We start from the raw sequence: 20,261 nt of genomic DNA, 5'->3' as shown, positions 1-20,261 counted from the left end.
CATCATCATCATCATCATTAACCCAGGTTGTTTTAACATATACCCCTCCCAGACACACAACACATCTCTTCATCATCATCATCATTAAACCAGGTTGTTTTAACATATACCCCTCCCAGACACACAATACATCTCTTCATCATCATCATCATCATTAAACCAGGTTGTTTTAACATATACCCCTCCCAGACACACAATACATCTCTTCATCATCATCATCATCATTAAACCAGGTTGTTTTAACATATACCCCTCCCAGACACACAACACATCTCTTCATCGTGCTTTATAAATATAGTAACAATCAAATTAAACTACTTAATATATTTCCCCTTATAACTGTAAAACAACTCTAATCATACTTAGTGACATAATTGGCCCCATTTCATTTAACTGATGACACTTTCTGGCCAGCGTCTTCTGAGGCGCAGAGACGCCATTCAAAATGTCTACTGACTCATTACAACTTCAGCTTTACGGACGAGGTGATTTCGTCCCTCTGTGACCAAGAAGAAAGTGGTCTTATTTAAATTCTACGAAAATGATTTAGTATCGTTTCATATTGAGAGCTCTAAATTCGGGCATGATAATATTAGCGAGATGAGCCTGTCTGCTGTAATCGCTAGAGTCGCATTTCATATGCCTTAATGTGAACAGAGCTGGAAGGTTCACAACCAAGGGGACCCTTTGTCTGGATAGGCCAGAAAATGTGATGTGTAGCTCCCCCTATGCAAATGAAGTGTCAAGATTTGACATACTGTATTTCAGATGCGAGCGGAGAATGGTATGTGAAGCGGGACGTTCCGGTACACTACAGAGTACGTCAGCTGAGCGGAGCTGGAGCGTAGGCCTTCTGGTCCACTCCATATGTCGCTCCAAGTAGCGCTCACATCAAGTAGTCTATTTGTGTGCTGCTATATATATAGCTACTGTTCATGGAGTTCACTAAATAGTTTCATAAAGAAACCGATAAAACACACAGGTGCAACATCAAAGTGATTTACAGAGATGACGGCCAAGAGAGGGGGTGTGGTGATGTAACGTCCACAACTAAAGAATCACTGTGGAATCTGAAAATACACGCGTTCCGGTAAGCATGACGGTGTACTTACCACATGCACATGTTAACAGAAAGGAACGAGGTGTGTAAGATAACGAAGTGTGTCATTGTAGCAAAATATTTATAAACTAAAAATCTGATCTTTTAAAAGTTACCTTCATTAATGTTCCATTATCTATACAAAAGGCCATAATTGATTTTGGCCCAATAGGCCTGGCATATTCCCATGTTCAAGGAGCTTTCTGTTTTGATTGGGTTATTCTAAACAACTCTGCATCTCTGGCAAGCCTGACATGAGTGGCCAAAGGGCGTCCCCAGTGGCTCTGCCAGCACAGAGAGGATATTCTCCGCTGCTGTTCGGCTCTCCAGGCACCGTCCCATGAGCCTGAAGCCCCAGACGGACCAGATTCGTGTTTCTAAAAATGAATTCAAACGGCCTTGTAGACTGAGCCTAAAAAAATGAATTTTTTTCGTTTAATTTGTCTTTCATTCTAAGTAAGTCACAGCCTATATGCGCATTTTTTTTTTCTAGACTATAATGATTTAATACACCGAAATGTTTAAATGCCGCACGCTTTATGTCCTTACCAGCATATTGTGTCACACTCGCAAATTCTTCACAATGTATTTCTTTGTAGGCTATAGCTTTGAAATAATATAGCCGAAATAATTCATTTTTGTTACTTCTTAGTAACAAAAATTGTTACTTGTTACTTCTTTGTTACTACTTACTTCTTCTGTTTGGCTCCTGACCTATTCAGAGTGTTAATATACTGTTTATATGACATGTGGCCTATTTAGAGTGTTAATATGCTGTTTAATATGACATGTGGTCTATTCAGAGTGTTAATATGCTGTTTAATATGACATGTGGCCTATTCAGAGTGTTAATATGCTGTTTAATATGACATGTAGCCTATTTAGAGTGTTAATATGCTGTTTAATATGACATGTGGCCTATTCAGAGTGTTAATATGCTGTTTAATATGACATGTGGCCTATTCAGAGTGTTAATATGCTGTTTAATATGACATGTAGCCTATTTAGAGTGTTAATATGCTGTTTATATGACATGTGGCCTATTCAGAGTGTTAATATGCTGTTTAATATGACATGTGGCCTATTCAGAGTGTTAATATGCTGTTTAATATGACATGTGGCCTATTCAGAGTGTTAATATGCTGTTTAATATGACATGTGGCCTATTCAGAGTGTTAATATGCTGTTTATATGACATGTGGCCTATTCAGAGTGTTAATATGCTGTTTAATATGACATGTGGCCTATTCAGAGTGTTAATATGCTGTTTAATATGACATGTGGCCTATTCAGAGTGTTAATATGCTGTTTAATATGACATGTGGCCTATTCAGAGTGTTAATATGCTGTTTAATATGACATGTGGCCTATTCAGAGTGTTAATATGCTGTTTAATATGACATGTGGCCTATTCAGAGTGTTAATATGCTGTTTAATATGACATGTGGCCTATTCAGAGTGTTAATATGCTGTTTAATATGACATGTGGCCTATTCAGAGTGTTAATATGCTGTTTAATATGACATGTATCCTATTCAGAGTGTTAATATGCTGTTTAATATGACATGTAGTCTATTCGGAGTGTTAATATGCTGTTTAATATGACATGTGGCCTATTCAGAGTGTTAATATGCTGTTTAATATGACATGTAGCCTATTCAGAGTGTTAATATGCTGTTTAATATGACATGTGGCCTATTCAGAGTGTTAATATGCTGTTTAATATGACATGTAGTCTATTCAGAGTGTTAATATACTGTTTAATATGACATGTAGTCTATTCAGAGTGTTAATATGCTGTTTAATATGACATGTAGCCTATTCAGAGTGTTAATATACTGTTTAATATGACATGTAGTCTATTCAGAGTGTTTATATGCTGTTTAATATGACATGTAGTCTATTCAGAGTGTTTATATGCTGTTTAATATGACATGTAGTCTATTCAGAGTGTTTATATGATGTTTAATATGACATGTAGTCTATTCAGAGTGTTTATATGCTGTTTAATATGACATGTGGCCTATTTGAAATTATGAGCGCTTCTTACATTCACCTTTTCATGTTTATTCAAATACTTTTAATTCAAATAATATGTTTTTGTTTCATTACTTCAAAACCAAATGGTAGGTCTAGGTAGTCACAAAAAAATAGATGGGTGTTGGTGGTTAAATTGTTATTTTACTGAATGGAGCGAATTTGTAGTGGCAGGTTTTTTCTTCCCTCTGTGTGCAAGGAGAGGTTTTTAGTGGAGTGGTTGAAAAGGACGTGGAGCTCCAGGAGCGACGAGCAGGATTTCCGACTGCTCAATTCCGCTCACCCACTCTGGTACACAAAACATCTTGGGTTGAACCAGTCCAGAACCGCTTCAAGTCCCCTTAAAATAAAAATCTAATTAAACTACTCATTCCTATAGTTCAGAGTTAAATAACACTATGTGAGAACAATATTTATTTGTCAACAAATGTTACATTTTTGTCATTATAATAAGGTTGGTTGCAACTTGAAAATCGTTGTGGATATCTGTTGCCGCTAAAAGTCGACTACAAAACCCACAATGCAATGCTCTCTATGGGCTGGCAAGCAAGCGTAGCTTCACCCAATAATACCAAAGTCAATAACAGCAGGTCAAGTAGCTAGCTAGCTGTAAAATCACCTTATTAACAAACTGCACTATAAATTTAGGAGTCTACAATCTGACCATGTTCAAACAGCAGATTGATGTTCCTTCAGAGTGGAGTCTGACATTCAACAACGGCACCTGCAACTCACCCCCCTAGACTGACGAGGCAAAACAGGAGAGATGTGTTGGACCTTCCGGTTAAATGACACATTTGTAGAAGTAGGAATATCGCTCAAATATGATTGGAGAGAAGACAACCTCCCGCGTTATGACGTCGACCAGTATTGAAATCTGACACGTACGATAGAATTTTTCGCGATTTAAATTCCTATTAACTTCCAGTTTAGTGACAGGTGCTTTATCGCAATGCTACGTCAAAACCGGACGGATTTCTGCCTGCTTGTATGGCAATAGCTCAGAGATTAAACATGAAAAGACCCCCAGGAAACGATAGAACATCGCTGAAAGATGCACAAAAAACAATAACATTCAAAAATGGGTGAATCTTTAATTTAACATTTAAGAGGGAAGGATCACATAATTCCATCCATGTCATCAGGAAGGATCAGCCAATGAATTATACTCGTGAGGAAACATTCCATAACTGCAGAGGGCAGTAAATCGCCCACCTTGGCTTCATACCTGTTTAAACAACACACTCTAGGTGGCAGCTCCATAGAAGTAGTAGAAGAAGAAAATGGGACTACTTTTCAAAAATTGAGATGGCCTCAATGGCACTTCCCATGCGCTCACAGATGCCACGATGGGACCGATACAATGAGGCGACGTCTGTGGTGGACCTTACTGAATCCTTTCTCGTCAATGGATGTGAAGGAAGGAGGTCAAGGAAATTAGACTGTCCAAGACTATTAGGATGTGGCCAAGTTTCAAAATGGCACCTGCCCCTCCCCCAAAACCAACCCCCCCCATAACCCAAACTAACCCCCACCCATCCCCCAAACCCCCCCTCCCCCAAACTATCCCCCACCCCTCCCCCAAACTAACCCCCACCCTCCCCCAAACTATCCCCCACCCTCCCCCAAACTAACCCCCACCCCTCCCCCAAACTAACCCCCACCCCTCCCCCAAACTATAGCCCAGGGAAGGGATGGCCAACTCTTTTCTAGGCCCACGTATCCATTTTCTTATTTGGAACTCAGTCGAGCTCACAACTTACTGTTGCTAGGTAGAATAGTAGAATACACAAGGTGAAGTCAGGTTGTGCAGCAGCAGTTTTTCTCTTGTTTTGTCAGTCGCTGACAGTCACCCAATTAGCCCACGTCAGCTACATGTTTTAGATTGGTTAATTAGTCTAGCCAGCTATCTAAACTGGTAGGAATCATGGTCTAATTATGTTAATTAGTCTAGCCAGCTATCTAAACTGGTAGGAATCATGGTCTAATTATGTTAATTAGTCTAGCTAGCTATCTAAACTGGTAGGAATCATGGTCTAATTATGTTAATTAGTCTAGCTAGCTATCTAAACTGGTAGGAATCATGGTCTAATTATGTTAATTAGTCTAGCCAGCTATCTAAACTGGCAGGAATCATGGTGAAATTATGTTAATTAGTCTAGCCAGCTATCTAAACTGGTAGGAATCATGGTCTAATTATGTTAATTAGTCTAGCCAGCTATCTAAACTGGTAGGAATCATGGTCTAATTATGTTAATTAGTCTAGCCAGCTATCTAAACTGGTAGGAATCATGGTGAAATTATGTTAATTAGTCTATCCAGCTATCTAAACTGGTGGGAATCATGGTGTAATTATGTTAATTAGTCTAGCCAGCTATCTAAACTGGTAGGAATCATGGTCTAATTATGTTAATTAGTCTAGCCAGCTATCTAAACTGGCAGGAATCATGGTGAAATTATGTTAATTAGTCTAGCAAGCTATCTAAACTGGTAGGAATCATGGTGTAATTGTGTTAATTAGTCTGGCCAGCTATCTAAACTGGTAGGAATCATGGTGTAATTATGCTAATTAGTCTAGCCAGCTATCTAAACTGGTAGGAATCATGGTCTAATTATGTTAATTAGTCTAGCCAGCTATCTAAACTGGTAGGAATCATGGTCTAATTATGTTAATTAGTCTAGCCAGCTATCTAAACTGGTAGGAATCCTGGTCTAATTATGTTAATTAGTCTATCCAGCTATCTAAACTGGTAGGAATCATGGTGTAATTATGTTAATTAGTCTAGCCAGCTATCTAAACTGGTAGGAATCATGGTCTAATCATGGAATCCCATTGATTTTGTTTGTCACTCTCATTCAGATATCATATTAAAAACTGCAAACATTTCTCTCCACCCACATGGCAAAATGTGTAGAATTGCAGGAAATTAGTAATAAAATTGCTAAATCTTCACTTCACCCACGAGCCACTGCGGCCCCTCGTGACGAGTTCAGATTTTTGGTGGGCCCCACCCTCATCAAAGTTGCCCATCCCTTGCCTACTGGCTGAAATTGGATGTGTCCTCAGCAGAGGTAACATATTTAGTGTTGGGATTAGTAGTGTTGTTGTGAGCGGGGCTACTCTGTGCTGCCGGGGTCATAGGGTCAAAGGTCGCTGTCGGGGTCGTAGGGGTCACTGGAAGGTCAGGGGTCACCGTAGCTGACGATAATGTCTCCGTGTTCACGTTTCTGCTCTCTAGAGTCGCCTCGTCCTGCAAAACACACACACACACACACGTTTATTCAGATGAGGGTAGAGGACGTGGAGTCGGTCAGTGTATAGGTGACGTGTGTGTGTGTGTGTGTGCCTACCGTAACCCAGGGGTGTGAGAGGACCTCCTCTGCTGAATAACGAATGTCCGCGTTCACCTGCAGCATCTGACCAATCAGCATCTAGGAAAGACGTCATGTGAAAGTCAGTATGCAACGTAGAAGCTATGTTTTCAAGGGCCATTGCTAAACTGTGTATATTTTTATTCCACTACTCTACGTGGTGCAGTGTACCATCTATTGTTATACCATCTATCTACTGTTATACCATCTAATGTTATACCATCTATCTACTGTTATACCATCTATCTACTGTTATACCATATATCTACTGTTATACCATCTAATGTTATACCATCTATCTACTGTTATACCATCTATCTACTGTTATACCATATATCTACTGTTATACCATCTAATGTTATACCATCTACTGTTATACCATCTATCTAATGTTATACCATCTATCTACTGTTATACCATATATCTACTGTTATACCATCTAATGTTATACCATCTATCTACTGTTATACCATCTATCTACTGTTATACCATATATCTACTGTTATACCATCTACTGTTATACCATCTACTGTTATACCATCTATCTAATGTTATACCATCTAATGTTATACCATCTATCTACTGTTATACCATCTATCTAATGTTATACCATTCTATTACTTTACTGTTATACCATCTATTTATCTCAATGATTAATGATCCATCTAATGTTATACCATCTACTGTTATACCATCTATCTAATGTTATACCATCTAATGTTATACCATCTAATGTTATACCATCTATCTAATGTTATACCATCTATCTGATGTTATACCATCTATCTACTGTTATACCATCTATCTAATGTTATACCATCTATCTACTGTTATACCATCTATCTAATGTTATACCATCTAATGTTATACCATCTATCTACTGTTATACCATCTATCTACTGTTATACCATCTATCTAATGTTATACCATCTATCTACTGTTATACCATCTATCTACTGTTATACCATCTAATGTTATACCATCTATCTACTGTTATACCATATATCTACTGTTATACCATCTAATGTTATACCATATATCTACTGTTATACCATCTATCTACTGTTATACCATCTATCTACTGTTATACCATCTATCTACTGTTATACCATCTATCTACTGTTATACCATCTAATCTACTGTTATACCATCTAATGTTATACCATCTATCTAATGTTATACCATCTATCTAATGTTATACCATCTAATGGTATACCATCTATCTACTGTTATACCATCTATCTACTGTTATACCATCTATCTACTGTTATACCATCTATCTACTGTTATACCATCTATCTACTGTTATACCATCTATCTACTGTTATACCATCTAATGTTATACCATCTATCTACTGTTATACCATCTAATGTTATACCATCTATCTACTGTTATACCATCTATCTACTGTTATACCATCTAATCTACTGTTATACCATCTAATGTTATACCATCTATCTAATGTTATACCATCTATCTAATGTTATACCATCTAATGGTATACCATCTATCTACTGTTGTACCATCTAATGTTATACCATCTATCTACTGTTGTACCATCTATCTAATGTTATACCATCTATCTGATGTTATACCATCGATCTAATGTTATACCATCCATCTAATGTTATACCATCTATCTAATGTTATACCATCTAATGTTATACCATCTATCTGATGTTATACCATCTATCTACTGTTATACCATCTATCTAATGTTATACCATCTATCTACTGTTATACCATCTAATGTTATACCATCTATCTAATGTTATACCATCTATCTACTGTTGTACCATCTAATGTTATACCATCTATCTAATGTTATACCATCTATCTACTGTTATACCATCTATCTACTGTTATACCATCTATCTACTGTTGTACCATCTATCTACTGGTGTACCATCTATCTAATGTTATACCATCTATCTACTGTTATACCATCTAATGTTATACCATCTATCTAATGTTATACCATCTATCTAATGTTATACCATCTATCTACTGTTATACCATCTATCTAATGTTATACCATCTATCTAATGTTATACCATCTATCTACTGTTATACCATCTATCTACTGTTATACCATCTATCTACTGTTATACCATCTATCTACTGTTATACCATCTAATGTTATACCATCTATCTACTGTTATACCATCTATCTAATGTTATACCATCTATCTAATGTTATACCATCTATCTACTGTTATACCATCTATCTAATGTTATACCATCTATCTAATGTTATACCATCTATCTAATGTTATACCATCTATCTACTGTTATACCATATATCTACTGTTATACCATCTATCTACTGTTATACCATCTATCTACTGTTATACCATCTAATGTTATACCATCTAATGTTATACCATCTAATGTTATACCATCTATCTAATGTTATACCATCTATCTAATGTTATACCATCTATCTACTGTTATACCATCTATCTACTGTTATACCATCTAATGTTATACCATCTATCTAATGTTATACCATCTATCTAATGTTATACCATCTATCTACTGTTATATCATCTATCTACTGTTATACCATCTATCTAATGTTATACCATCTATCTACTGTTATACCATCTATCTAATGTTATACCATCTATCTACTGTTATACCATCTATCTAATGTTATACCATCTATCTACTGTTATACCATCTATCTAATGTTATACCATCTAATGTTATACCATCTATCTAATGTTATACCATCTATCTACTGTTATACCATCTATCTACTGTTATACCATCTATCTACTGTTATACCATCTATCTACTGTTATACCATCTATCTACTGTTATACCATCTAATCTACTGTTATACCATCTAATGTTATACCATCTAATGTTATACCATCTAATGTTATACCATCTAATGTTATACCATCTATCTAATGTTATACCATCTATCTAATGTTATACCATCTATCTAATGTTATACCATCTATCTACTGTTATACCATCTATCTACTGTTATACCATCTAATGTTATACCATCTAATGTTATACCATCTATCTACTGTTATACCATCTATCTACTGTTATACCATCTATCTACTGTTATACCATCTATCTAATGTTATACCATCTATCTACTGTTATACCATCTAATGTTATACCATCTAATGTTATACCATCTATCTAATGTTATACCATCTATCTAATGTTATACCATCTATCTAATGTTATACCATCTATCTAATGTTATACCATCTAATGTTATACCATCTATCTACTGTTATATCATCTATCTACTGTTATACCATCTATCTAATGTTATACCATCTAATGGTACACCATCTATCTAATGTTGAACCATCTGTTATACCATCTAATCTACTGTTATACCATCTAATGTTATACCATCTATCTAATGTTATACCATCTATCTAATGTTATACCATCTATCTACTGTTATACCATCTATCTACTGTTATACCATCTATCTACTGTTATACCATCTATCTAATGTTATACCATCTAATGTTATACCATCTATCTACTGTTATACCATCTATCTAATGTTATACCATCTAATGTTATACCATCTATCTAATGTTATACCATCTAATGTTATACCATCTAATGTTATACCATCTAATGTTATACCATCTATCTAATGTTATACCATCTATCTAATGTTATACCATCTATCTACTGTTATACCATCTATCTACTGTTATACCATCTATCTACTGTTATACCATCTAATGTTATACCATCTATCTACTGTTATACCATCTATATAATGTTATACCATCTATCTACTGTTATACCATCTATCTACTGTTATACCATCTATCTACTGTTATACCATCTATCTACTGTTATACCATCTATCTAATGTTATACCATCTATCTACTGTTATACCATCTATCTACTGTTATACCATCTAATGTTATACCATCTATCTACTGTTATACCATCTATCTAATGTTATACCATCTATCTACTGTTATACCATCTAATGTTATACCATCTATCTACTGTTATACCATCTATCTAATGTTATACCATCTAATGTTATACCATCTAATGTTATACCATCTATCTACTGTTATACCATCTATCTACTGTTATACCATCTATCTAATGTTATACCATATATTGTTGTACCATCTATCTACTGTTATACTACTGTTATACCATCTATCTACTGTTATACCATCTATCTACTGTTATACCATCTAATGTTATACCATCTATCTAATGTTATACCATCTATCTACTGTTATACCATCTACTGTTATACCATCTATCTAATGTTATACCATCTAATGTTGTACCATCTATCCCTCTAACCCCCAGGCACCTACCTTGGCCGGCAGGCTGACTGTGTCCCAGTCTGGGGAAGGGAATTCCAGCTTCCCCTTCAGTATCTGGTCAAACAACTCCTCCTGGATGTTATTCTCACTGTAGGAGAGGAGTGAAACTGGGTCCTATTGTTTAAACCAGTGAACATACGTATACTGGGTCCTATTGTTTAAACCAGTGAACATACTTATACTGGGTCCTATTGTTTAAACCAGTGAACGTACTGGTGAATGTACTGGTGAACACACTGGTGAACGTACTGGTGAACACACTGGTGAACACACTGGTGAACACACTGGTGAACGCACTGGTGAACATACTGGTGAACACACTGGTGAACACACTGGTGAACACACTGGTGAACGCACTGGTGAACGCACTGGTGAACACACTGGTGAACGTACTGGTGAACACACTGGTGAACACACTGGTGAACGCACTGGTGAACACACTGGTGAACACACTGGTGAACACACTGGTGAACACACTGGTGAACACACTGGTGAACATACTGGTGAACACACTGGTGAACGTACTGGAACTCACCTGCGGAACGGGGGGAACCCACACAATAGGATGTAGGTGATAACTCCTGCAGCCCAGATATCCACCTTCAGACCGTACCTGGCAACACACACAGGTCAAGTTGACAACCTCATTATTCTACATTTTGTTCACATACAGTAGAAGATGGTTTTATCTGAATCAGTACCAGGGTTTGAGAAGACAATGAATCTGACAATATCTCCCAGGATCCTTCAATTCAAAGTCCCATTAACTCTGTAAATGTTGTAAACATACGTTCGGTACTCCCCACAATATGGTTTCTCAGAGCAACGATCCAGCAGCAGGACAGGTCGGCCCGATCCAGCGGCAGGACAGGTCGGCCCGATCCAGCGGCAGGACAGGTCGGCCCGATCCAGCGGCAGGACAGGTCGGCCCGATCCAGCGGCAGGACAGGTCGGCCCGATCCAGCGGCAGGACAGGTCATCCCGATCCAGCGGCAGGACAGGTCGGCCCGATCCAGCGGCAGGACAGGTCATCCCGATCCAGCGGCAGGACAGGTCATCCCGATCCAGCGGCAGGACAGGTCGGCCCGATCCAGCGGCAGGACAGGTCGGCCCGATCCAGCGGCAGGACAGGTCGGCCCGATCCAGCGGCAGGACAGGTCGGCCCGATCCAGCTGCAGGACAGGTCGGCCCGATCCAGCGGCAGGACAGGTCGGCCCGATCCAGCGGCAGGACAGGTCGGCCCGATCCAGCGGCAGCACAGGTCGGCCCGATCCAGCGGCAGGACAGGTCGGCCCGATCCAGCGGCAGCACAGGTCGGCCCGATCCAGCGGCAGCACAGGTCGGCCCGATCCAGCGGCAGGACAGGTCGGCACGATCCAGCGGCAGGACAGGTCGGCCCGATCCAGCGGCAGGACAGGTCGGCCCGATCCAGCGGCAGGACAGGTCATCCCGATCCAGCGGCAGGACAGGTCGGCCCGATCCAGCGGCAGCACAGGTCGGCCCGATCCAGCGGCAGGACAGGTCGGCCCGATCCAGCGGCAGGACAGGTCGGCCCGATCCAGCGGCAGTACAGGTCGGCCCGATCCAGCGGCAGGACAGGTCGGCCCGATCCAGCGGCAGGACAGGTCGGCCCGATCCAGCTGCAGCACAGGTCGGCCCGATCCAGCGGCAGCACAGGTCGGCCCGATCCAGCGGCAGCACAGGTCGGCCCGATCCAGCGGCAGCACTGGTCGGCCCGATCCAGCGGCAGCACAGGTCGGCCCGATCCAGCGGCAGGACAGGTCGGCCCGATCCAGCGGCAGGACATGTCGGCCCGATCCAGCGGCAGGACAGGTCGGCCCGATCCAGCGGCAGCACAGGTCGGCCCGATCCAGCGGCAGCACAGGTCGGCCCGATCCAGCGGCAGGACAGGTCGGCCCGATCCAGCGGCAGGACAGGTCGGCCCGATCCAGCGGCAGGACAGGTCGGCCCGATCCAGCGGCAGGACAGGTCGGCCCGATCCAGCGGCAGCACCATGCGTAACGGCAGTAATGACGATAGTTGCTCTGAGAAACTCCATATTTTGGTGAGTAACGAACTTATTTTGCCAACGTTTACAGAGCTGGTTAAATGGGACTTTGAATTGAAGGATCCTGGGATATCTCGTCATAGTCTCCTATTGGTTAATGGTCTCCACACACACACACACACACACACACACACACACACACACACACACACACACACACACACACACACACACACACACACACACACACACACACACACACACACACACAAACACACACACACACACACCTCTTACCCGGTCTCAGCGATGATCTCTGGAGCTACATATGTGGGCGTTCCGCAGACTGTATACAGGGGTCCCTCTACGACTGTAGCCAGACCAAAATCACCCAGCTTCAACGACTTGGTCCCATCCAGGTACTCGCACACCTGGAGGTCACAGGGCAAGAAAGGAGACAGGTGATAGGTTGGTATACTCATACACCTGGAGGTCACAGGGTTAAGAAAGGAGACAGGTGATAGGTTGATATACTCATACACCTGGAGGTCACAGGTCAAGAAAGGAGACAGGTGATAGGTTGATATACTCATACACCTGGAGGTCACAGGGTTAAGAAAGGAGACAGGTGATAGGTTGATATACTCATACACCTGGAGGTCACAGGTCAAGAAAGGAGACAGGTGATAGGTTGATATACTCATACACCTGGAGGTCACAGGGCAAGAAAGGAGACAGGTGATAGGTTGATATACTCATACACCTGGAGGTCACAGGTCAAGAAAGGAGACAGGTGATAGGTTGATATACTCATACACCTGGAGGTCACAGGTCAAGAAAGGAGACAGGTGATAGGTTGGTATACATGACTAAAGTGTAATGTAAAAGATACCCTCCTGTAGGTTTTAACTCCAACCCTGTTCCTAGAGAGATACCCTCCTGTAGGTTTACACTCCAACCCTATTCCTGGAGAGAAACCCTCCTGGAGGTTTTAACTCCAACCCTGTTCCTGGAGAGAAACTCTCCTGTAGGTTTTAACTCCAACCCTGTTCCTGGAGAGAAACCCTCCTGTAGGTTTTAACTCCAACCCTGTTCCTGGAGAGAAACCCTCCTGTAGGTTTACACTCTAACCCTGTTCCTGGAGAGATACCCTCCTGTAGGTTTTAACTCCAACCCTGTCCCTGTTATAGGTGTGTATGTAAGGGTTATATACCAGCAGGTTTTCAGGTTTGATGTCTCTGTGGACTATGTCCATACGGTGTAGGTATTGAATAGCTCCAGCCAGGTTGAAGACCATGGCACTGGCATCTCTCTCTGTGTATTTAGTAGAACATGTGATGGCATCAAACAGATCTCCACCCTGCAGAGAGATAACATCAACAGACACAGGTCAGTGTACTGTACACACACACACACACACGAACAGACACACACACACACATATGAACAGACACACACACACACATATGAACACACACACACGGACACACAAAACACGGACACACACACACACGAACACACACACACAACACGAACACACACACATACGAACAGACACACACACACACACATACGAACACACACACACACACAACACGGACACACACACACACACGAACACACACACACACAACACGAACACACACATACAAACACTCACATACGAACACACACATACGAACACACACACACACACATACGAACACACACACACACATACGAACAGACACACACACACACACACATACGAACAGACACACACGAACACACACAAACATACATATGAACACACACGCAGACACACGTCAAATTACTATGATATTTGGTACAATTCCTGACTTGACAGTACCTTGATTATGTGGGTTAAACAACCGTTTTAACGATTTGAAAAACAACTAAATGGGGTCCCGGCTCCAGCCACTTGCTGTGTGACAGAGCTGAGGGACGGGGAGCTCTCAGATTCACAGTGTTTTAGATGCAACAACTGACCAACACCATGTACTGTAGCTTTAAAAGGCCAATCAGCAGTTGCTAAAACCCTTTCTGGACTTGTAAATGAATGATATGTACCGATTGATTCTATGAATGATATGTACCCATTGGTTCTTGAAGAATATAACTTATTATACCATGGCATTTTTAAATAGTTGATTCTGATTGGCTAGAAGGGTATTCTAGAGCGTGCGTTATTACCCTATAATATAAGGTATAATTGAATGTCTGTTGTTAAATTCTTACATGTTTGAGCTGCTTTAGAAAGTAAAAATCGAATTGAAAACCATTTTTGAATCATTATTGTTGAATTAGATTGGCATAATAGCAAGCTACCGTCTGTTTGTTTGGTTACCAAGGCAACTACGGTAGCTATCAAACTCGCTAGCTACTTCAGTGGAAGTTGATCTAGCGGAAATTATAAACTGGGTGGTTTGAGCCCTGAATGCTGATTGGCTGACAGCTGTGGTATATCAGACCGTATAACACAGGTATGACAAAACATTTATTTTTACTGCTCTAATTACGTTGGTAACCAGTTTATAACAGCAATAAAGCACCTCGGGGGTTTTGTGGTATATGGTCAATATACCACGGCTAAGGGCCGTGTCCAGGCACTCCATGTTGTGTCGTGTTATGAACAGCCCTTAGCCGTGGTATATTGGTCATATACCACACCTCCTCGGGACTTATTGCTTAATTATAGCCTTGGTATAAGCGGGATAATCAACTTGGGGCTTTTTGCGTTCTCTGGAAAACAATGCAACTCCGTGGAAGGTCAGTGCCACTCCGCTGTCGTGTCGGAAACACGCCTTCCACGTCGTTCATTATTTTACATAGAACACATAGCCTCTCGTTGATTATCCCTTACTAAAATGTCTCATGAGTCCAACGGTCACACCCCATCAGAACCTTGTTTTACTCTAATGTTTGTAAACAAAGTAAATGTAAACCAACACTGTACAGCCTCAAAACAGGATTAACACCATAATGTTGATGTCATGGTCGGTCAGTCCTTGCATCCATTACTCTGTTACCTTGAAGGGTTACATTTCTCCATTTCTCAGCCTTTTCAAACCGAAACAGGAGAAGCGGAGAGACGCTTCGTTATTGTCATCGGGTTAAGAAAGGAGACAGGTGATAGGTTGATATACTCATACACCTGGAGGTCATCGGGTTAAGAAAGGAGACAGGTGATAGGTTGATATACTCATACACCTGGAGGTCATCGGGTTAAGAAAGGAGACAGGTGATAGGTTGATATACTCATACACCTGGAGGTCATCGGGTTAAGAAAGGAGACAGGTGATAGGTTGATATACTCATACACCTGGAGGTCATCGGGTTAAGAAAGGAGACAGGTGATAGGTTGATATACTCATACACCTGGAGGTCATCGGGTTAAGAAAGGAGACAGGTGATAGGTTGATATACTCATACACCTGGAGGTCATCGGGTTAAGAAAGGAGACAGGTGATAGGTTGATATACTCATACACCTGGAGGTCACAGGTCAAGAAAGGAGACAGGTGATAGGTTGATATACTGATCGCTGCTTTAGGTAACTGACCTTGACCAATTCCATGACCAGGTAGAGCTCTGTGGGCGTGTCGTCCACCTCGATCAGCTGTATGATGCTGGGGTGTCTGACCCTCCTCAACACCGCCACCTCGTTCTCTATCAGATGCTCCTGATCAAAACATACAGCACCGGTCAAAAGGTTTGGACACACCTACTCATTCAAGGGTTTTTTCTTTATTTTTACTATTTTCTACATTGTATAATAATAGTGAAGACATCAAAACTATGAAATAACACATATGGATTCATGTAGTAACCAAAAAAAGTGTCAAAATATATTTTATATTTGAGATTGTTCAAAGTAGCCACCCTTTCACTTGATGACAGCTTCGCACACTCTTGGCATTCTCTCAACCAGCTTCATGAGGTAGTCACCTGGAATGCATTTCAATTAACAGGTGTGCCTGGTTAAAAGTTAATTTGTGGCATTTCTTTCCTTCTTAATGCGTTTGAGCCAATCAGTTGTGTTGCGACAAGGTAGGGGTGGTATACAGAAGATAGCCCTAAAAGACCAAGACCAGATTATGGCAGGAACAGCTTATTACTTTAAGACATGAAGGTCAGTCAATACGATGAAACTGGCTCTCATGAGGACCGCCACAGGAAGGGAAGACCCAGAGTTACCTCTGCTGCAGAGGTAGAGGAAGTTCATTAGAGTTACCAGCCTCAGATTGAGCCCAAATAAATGCTTCACAGAGTTCAAGTAGCAGACACATCTCAACATCAACTGTTCAGAGGAGACTGCGTGAATCAGGCCTTCATGGTCGAATTGCTGCAAAGAAACCACTACTAAAGGACACCAATAAGAAGAAGAGACTTGCTTGGGCCAAGAAACACGAGCAATGGACATTAGACCAGTGGAAATCTGTTCTTTGGTCTGATGAGTCCAAATTTGAGATTTTTGGTTCCAACCGCCGTGTCTTTGTGAGACGCAGAGTAGGTGAACGGATGATCTCCGCATGTGTGGTTCCCATCGTGAAGCATGGAGGAGGAGGTGTGATGGTGTGGGGGTGCTTTGCTGGTGACACTGTCAGTGATTTTATTTAGAATTCAAGGCACATGTAACCAGCATGGCTACCACAGCATTCTGCAGAGATACACCATCCCATCTGGTTTGGGCTTATTGGGACTATCATTTGTTTTTCAATAGGACAATGACCCAAAACTAAAGAATCTAAAATATATTTAGATGTGTTTAACACTTTCTTGGTTAATACATGATTTCATGTGTTATTTCATAGTTTTGATGTCTTCACTATTATTCTACAATGTAGAAAATAGTAAAAATAAAGAAAAAACCCTTGAAAGACTGGTACTGTATATCAATACATAAATCAGTCAATCAATCTGATCAGTACATAAATTGAGTCAGTACCTTCCCACAGCAACGAGCCTTGTCGATAATCTTCAGAGCAAACTCCTGTCCTGTCGACCTGTCAATCAATCAATCAATCAAGTACAGTGGGTGTTTCTCAATTATGCATACTACTGTGCTCCACACACTCATGCTCTGAGGACGTTTCTCATATGTTCTCGTGAGGACAAGAGTGTGGAGAACACAGAAAATGTTCCATTTGAGAAGCACTCCATGTTACCGCATTAATGTTACCTTTGACCAATACAGACAAAACAAGATAACTACATAAAGCAAATACTAACGTTTTACTTCATAATTAGCAACTACCTATATGTGAATCATATTAATCTAGCTAGTCAGCTAGTTTTACGCGTAAAAAAAGGATGTTGTTATGCAAGGTAGATGGCCAACATTAGCTACAAATTCTTTGAGTGTAGCTAGCTATCTACCAATTATTTTCGTCAGTTAGCCTGTGATCTACGACACTACAGGCAGTTAAACATTGTAACATTAGCAAAGTATGTATTTATTAACGTTTTTAAGATACAATATTGTATTCAGGCAACGTGTGAGATGTGAATAGGCATTATTATATTTTCTCTCTCTTCAGCTCAAAACCAGCTGCCATTGTTTGTGTGGGTGCGTCACATAACGTCAACAATTCTGGAAATATTTCAGTTGAAGCGTGCGTCAATATGTGTACTGACCTCATCTGAGAACTGCCCTCAGTGTTCCATTTCATCTGAGAACTGCCCTCAGTGTTCCATTTCATCTGAGAACTGCCCTCAGTGTTCCATTTCATCTGAGAACTGCCCTCAGTGTTCCATTTCATCTGAGAACTGCCCTCAGTGTTCCATTTCATCTGAGAACTGCCCTCAGTGTTCCATTTCATCTGAGAACTGCCCTCAGTGTTCCATTTCATCTGAGAACTGCCCTCAGTGTTCCATTTCATCTGAGAACTGCCCTCAGTGTTCCATTTCATCTGAGAACTGCCCTCAGTGTTCCATTTCATCTGAGAACTGCCCTCAGTGTTCCATTTCATCTGAGAACTACCCTCAGTGTTCCATTTCATCTGAGAACTGCCCTCAGTGTTCCATTTCATCTGACAACTGCCCTCAGTGTTCCATTTCATCTGACAACTGCCCTCAGTGTTCCATTTCATCTGAGAACTGCCCTCAGTGTTCCATTTCATCTGACAACTGCCCTCAGTGTTCCATTTCATCTGACAACTGCCCTCAGTGTTCCATTTCATCTGACAACTGCCCTCAGTGTTCCATTTCATCTGACAACTGCCCTCAGTGTTCCATTTCATCTGAGAACTACCCTCAGTGTTCCATTTCATCTGAGAACTGCCCTCAGTGTTCCATTTCATCTGACAACTGCCCTCAGTGTTCCATTTCATCTGACAACTGCCCTCAGTGTTCCATTTCATCTGAGAACTACCCTCAGTGTTCCATTTCATCTGAGAACTGCCCTCAGTGTTCCATTTCATCTGACAACTGCCCTCAGTGTTCCATTTCATCTGAGAACTGCCCTCAGTGTTCCATTTCATCTGAGAACTACCCTCAGTGTTCCATTTCATCTGACAACTGCCCTCAGTGTTCCATTTCACATACTTTGATTTGGACTCATACACCGACCGTTGCGTGCTCCAATTTGCATGCTCGAAGCACGGTAGTACGCATTCTGAGAAACACCCAGTGTGTGTGTGTGTGCACTGGGGACGTATGGGAATGTGTGTGATCTAGTACCTACCTCTCTACACAATCCTTAACAACTGCAAAGTTCCCGTCCCCAATGACCTTCCCCACCTTGTACTTGTCACTGATGATGGAGGAGGAGACCGACCTGTTCCCATTCACTATACAGGAGAGAGACAGGGGTAAGAGAGGACACACACACACACAACCATGCTGTGAAACGTCCTGAGGATTGTGGGAGTAGCGTGATATGACCATATGTGCCAGTGCCAACCTGTACACACACACCCTAACACACACACACACACCCTAACAAACACACACACTACACACCCTAACACACCCTAACACACACACACACACACACACACACCCTAACAAACACACACTACATACCCTAACACACACACACCCTAACACACACACACTGCGTATACACACACACACCCTAACACACACACACTACACACCCTAACACACACGTCTACCTTCAGGGCTCAGATCCTCTGTCTGGTTCGCTGCTCCGTTCACATCTGACAAGGCAAGATGAGGAGAAATCTGGAGAGGGGGAAAGAGGAGAGAGAGAGAGGAGAGAGAGAGGAGGTATGAAGGAGGGGAAATGACAGGAGAGAGAGAGAGAAGAGAGGGGGAGAGAGAGAGAGGAGATGTGGAAAGAGGAGAGGGAGAAGAGAGGGGGAAAGAGGAGAGAGAGGAGGGGGAAAGAGGAGAGAGAGAGAGAGAGAGAGAGAGGAGAGAGAGGACGTA

The 20,261-nt window shown here is 41.3% G+C and overlaps 1 protein-coding gene across 1 annotated transcript in view; it reads right to left on the bottom strand.

Moving 5' to 3' along the window:
* Positions 1–4,788: 4,788 nt before the first annotated feature.
* LOC139561246 (serine/threonine-protein kinase DCLK2-like) overlaps positions 4,789–20,261 on the bottom strand; it is a 61,528-nt gene continuing 46,055 nt past the window's right edge. The window contains exons 6-15 of the mRNA XM_071378220.1: positions 19,985–20,054; positions 19,552–19,657; positions 17,815–17,872; positions 16,429–16,548; positions 14,081–14,227; positions 13,165–13,298; positions 11,395–11,472; positions 10,851–10,947; positions 6,488–6,568; positions 4,789–6,387 (exon numbers count right to left, since the gene is read on the bottom strand). Of these exons, the coding sequence (XP_071234321.1) occupies positions 6,175–6,387; positions 6,488–6,568; positions 10,851–10,947; positions 11,395–11,472; positions 13,165–13,298; positions 14,081–14,227; positions 16,429–16,548; positions 17,815–17,872; positions 19,552–19,657; positions 19,985–20,054 (1,104 nt within the window). The 3' untranslated portion in view covers positions 4,789–6,174. The remainder of the gene's footprint in view (positions 6,388–6,487; positions 6,569–10,850; positions 10,948–11,394; positions 11,473–13,164; positions 13,299–14,080; positions 14,228–16,428; positions 16,549–17,814; positions 17,873–19,551; positions 19,658–19,984; positions 20,055–20,261) is intronic.

Source organism: Salvelinus alpinus, chromosome 31 (genome assembly GCF_045679555.1).
Source record: "Salvelinus alpinus chromosome 31, SLU_Salpinus.1, whole genome shotgun sequence".
Taxonomy (NCBI): Eukaryota; Metazoa; Chordata; class Actinopteri; order Salmoniformes; family Salmonidae; genus Salvelinus; species Salvelinus alpinus.
Note: the sequence above shows the minus strand (reverse complement) of the source record. Positions and strands in the feature narration are given on the sequence as shown.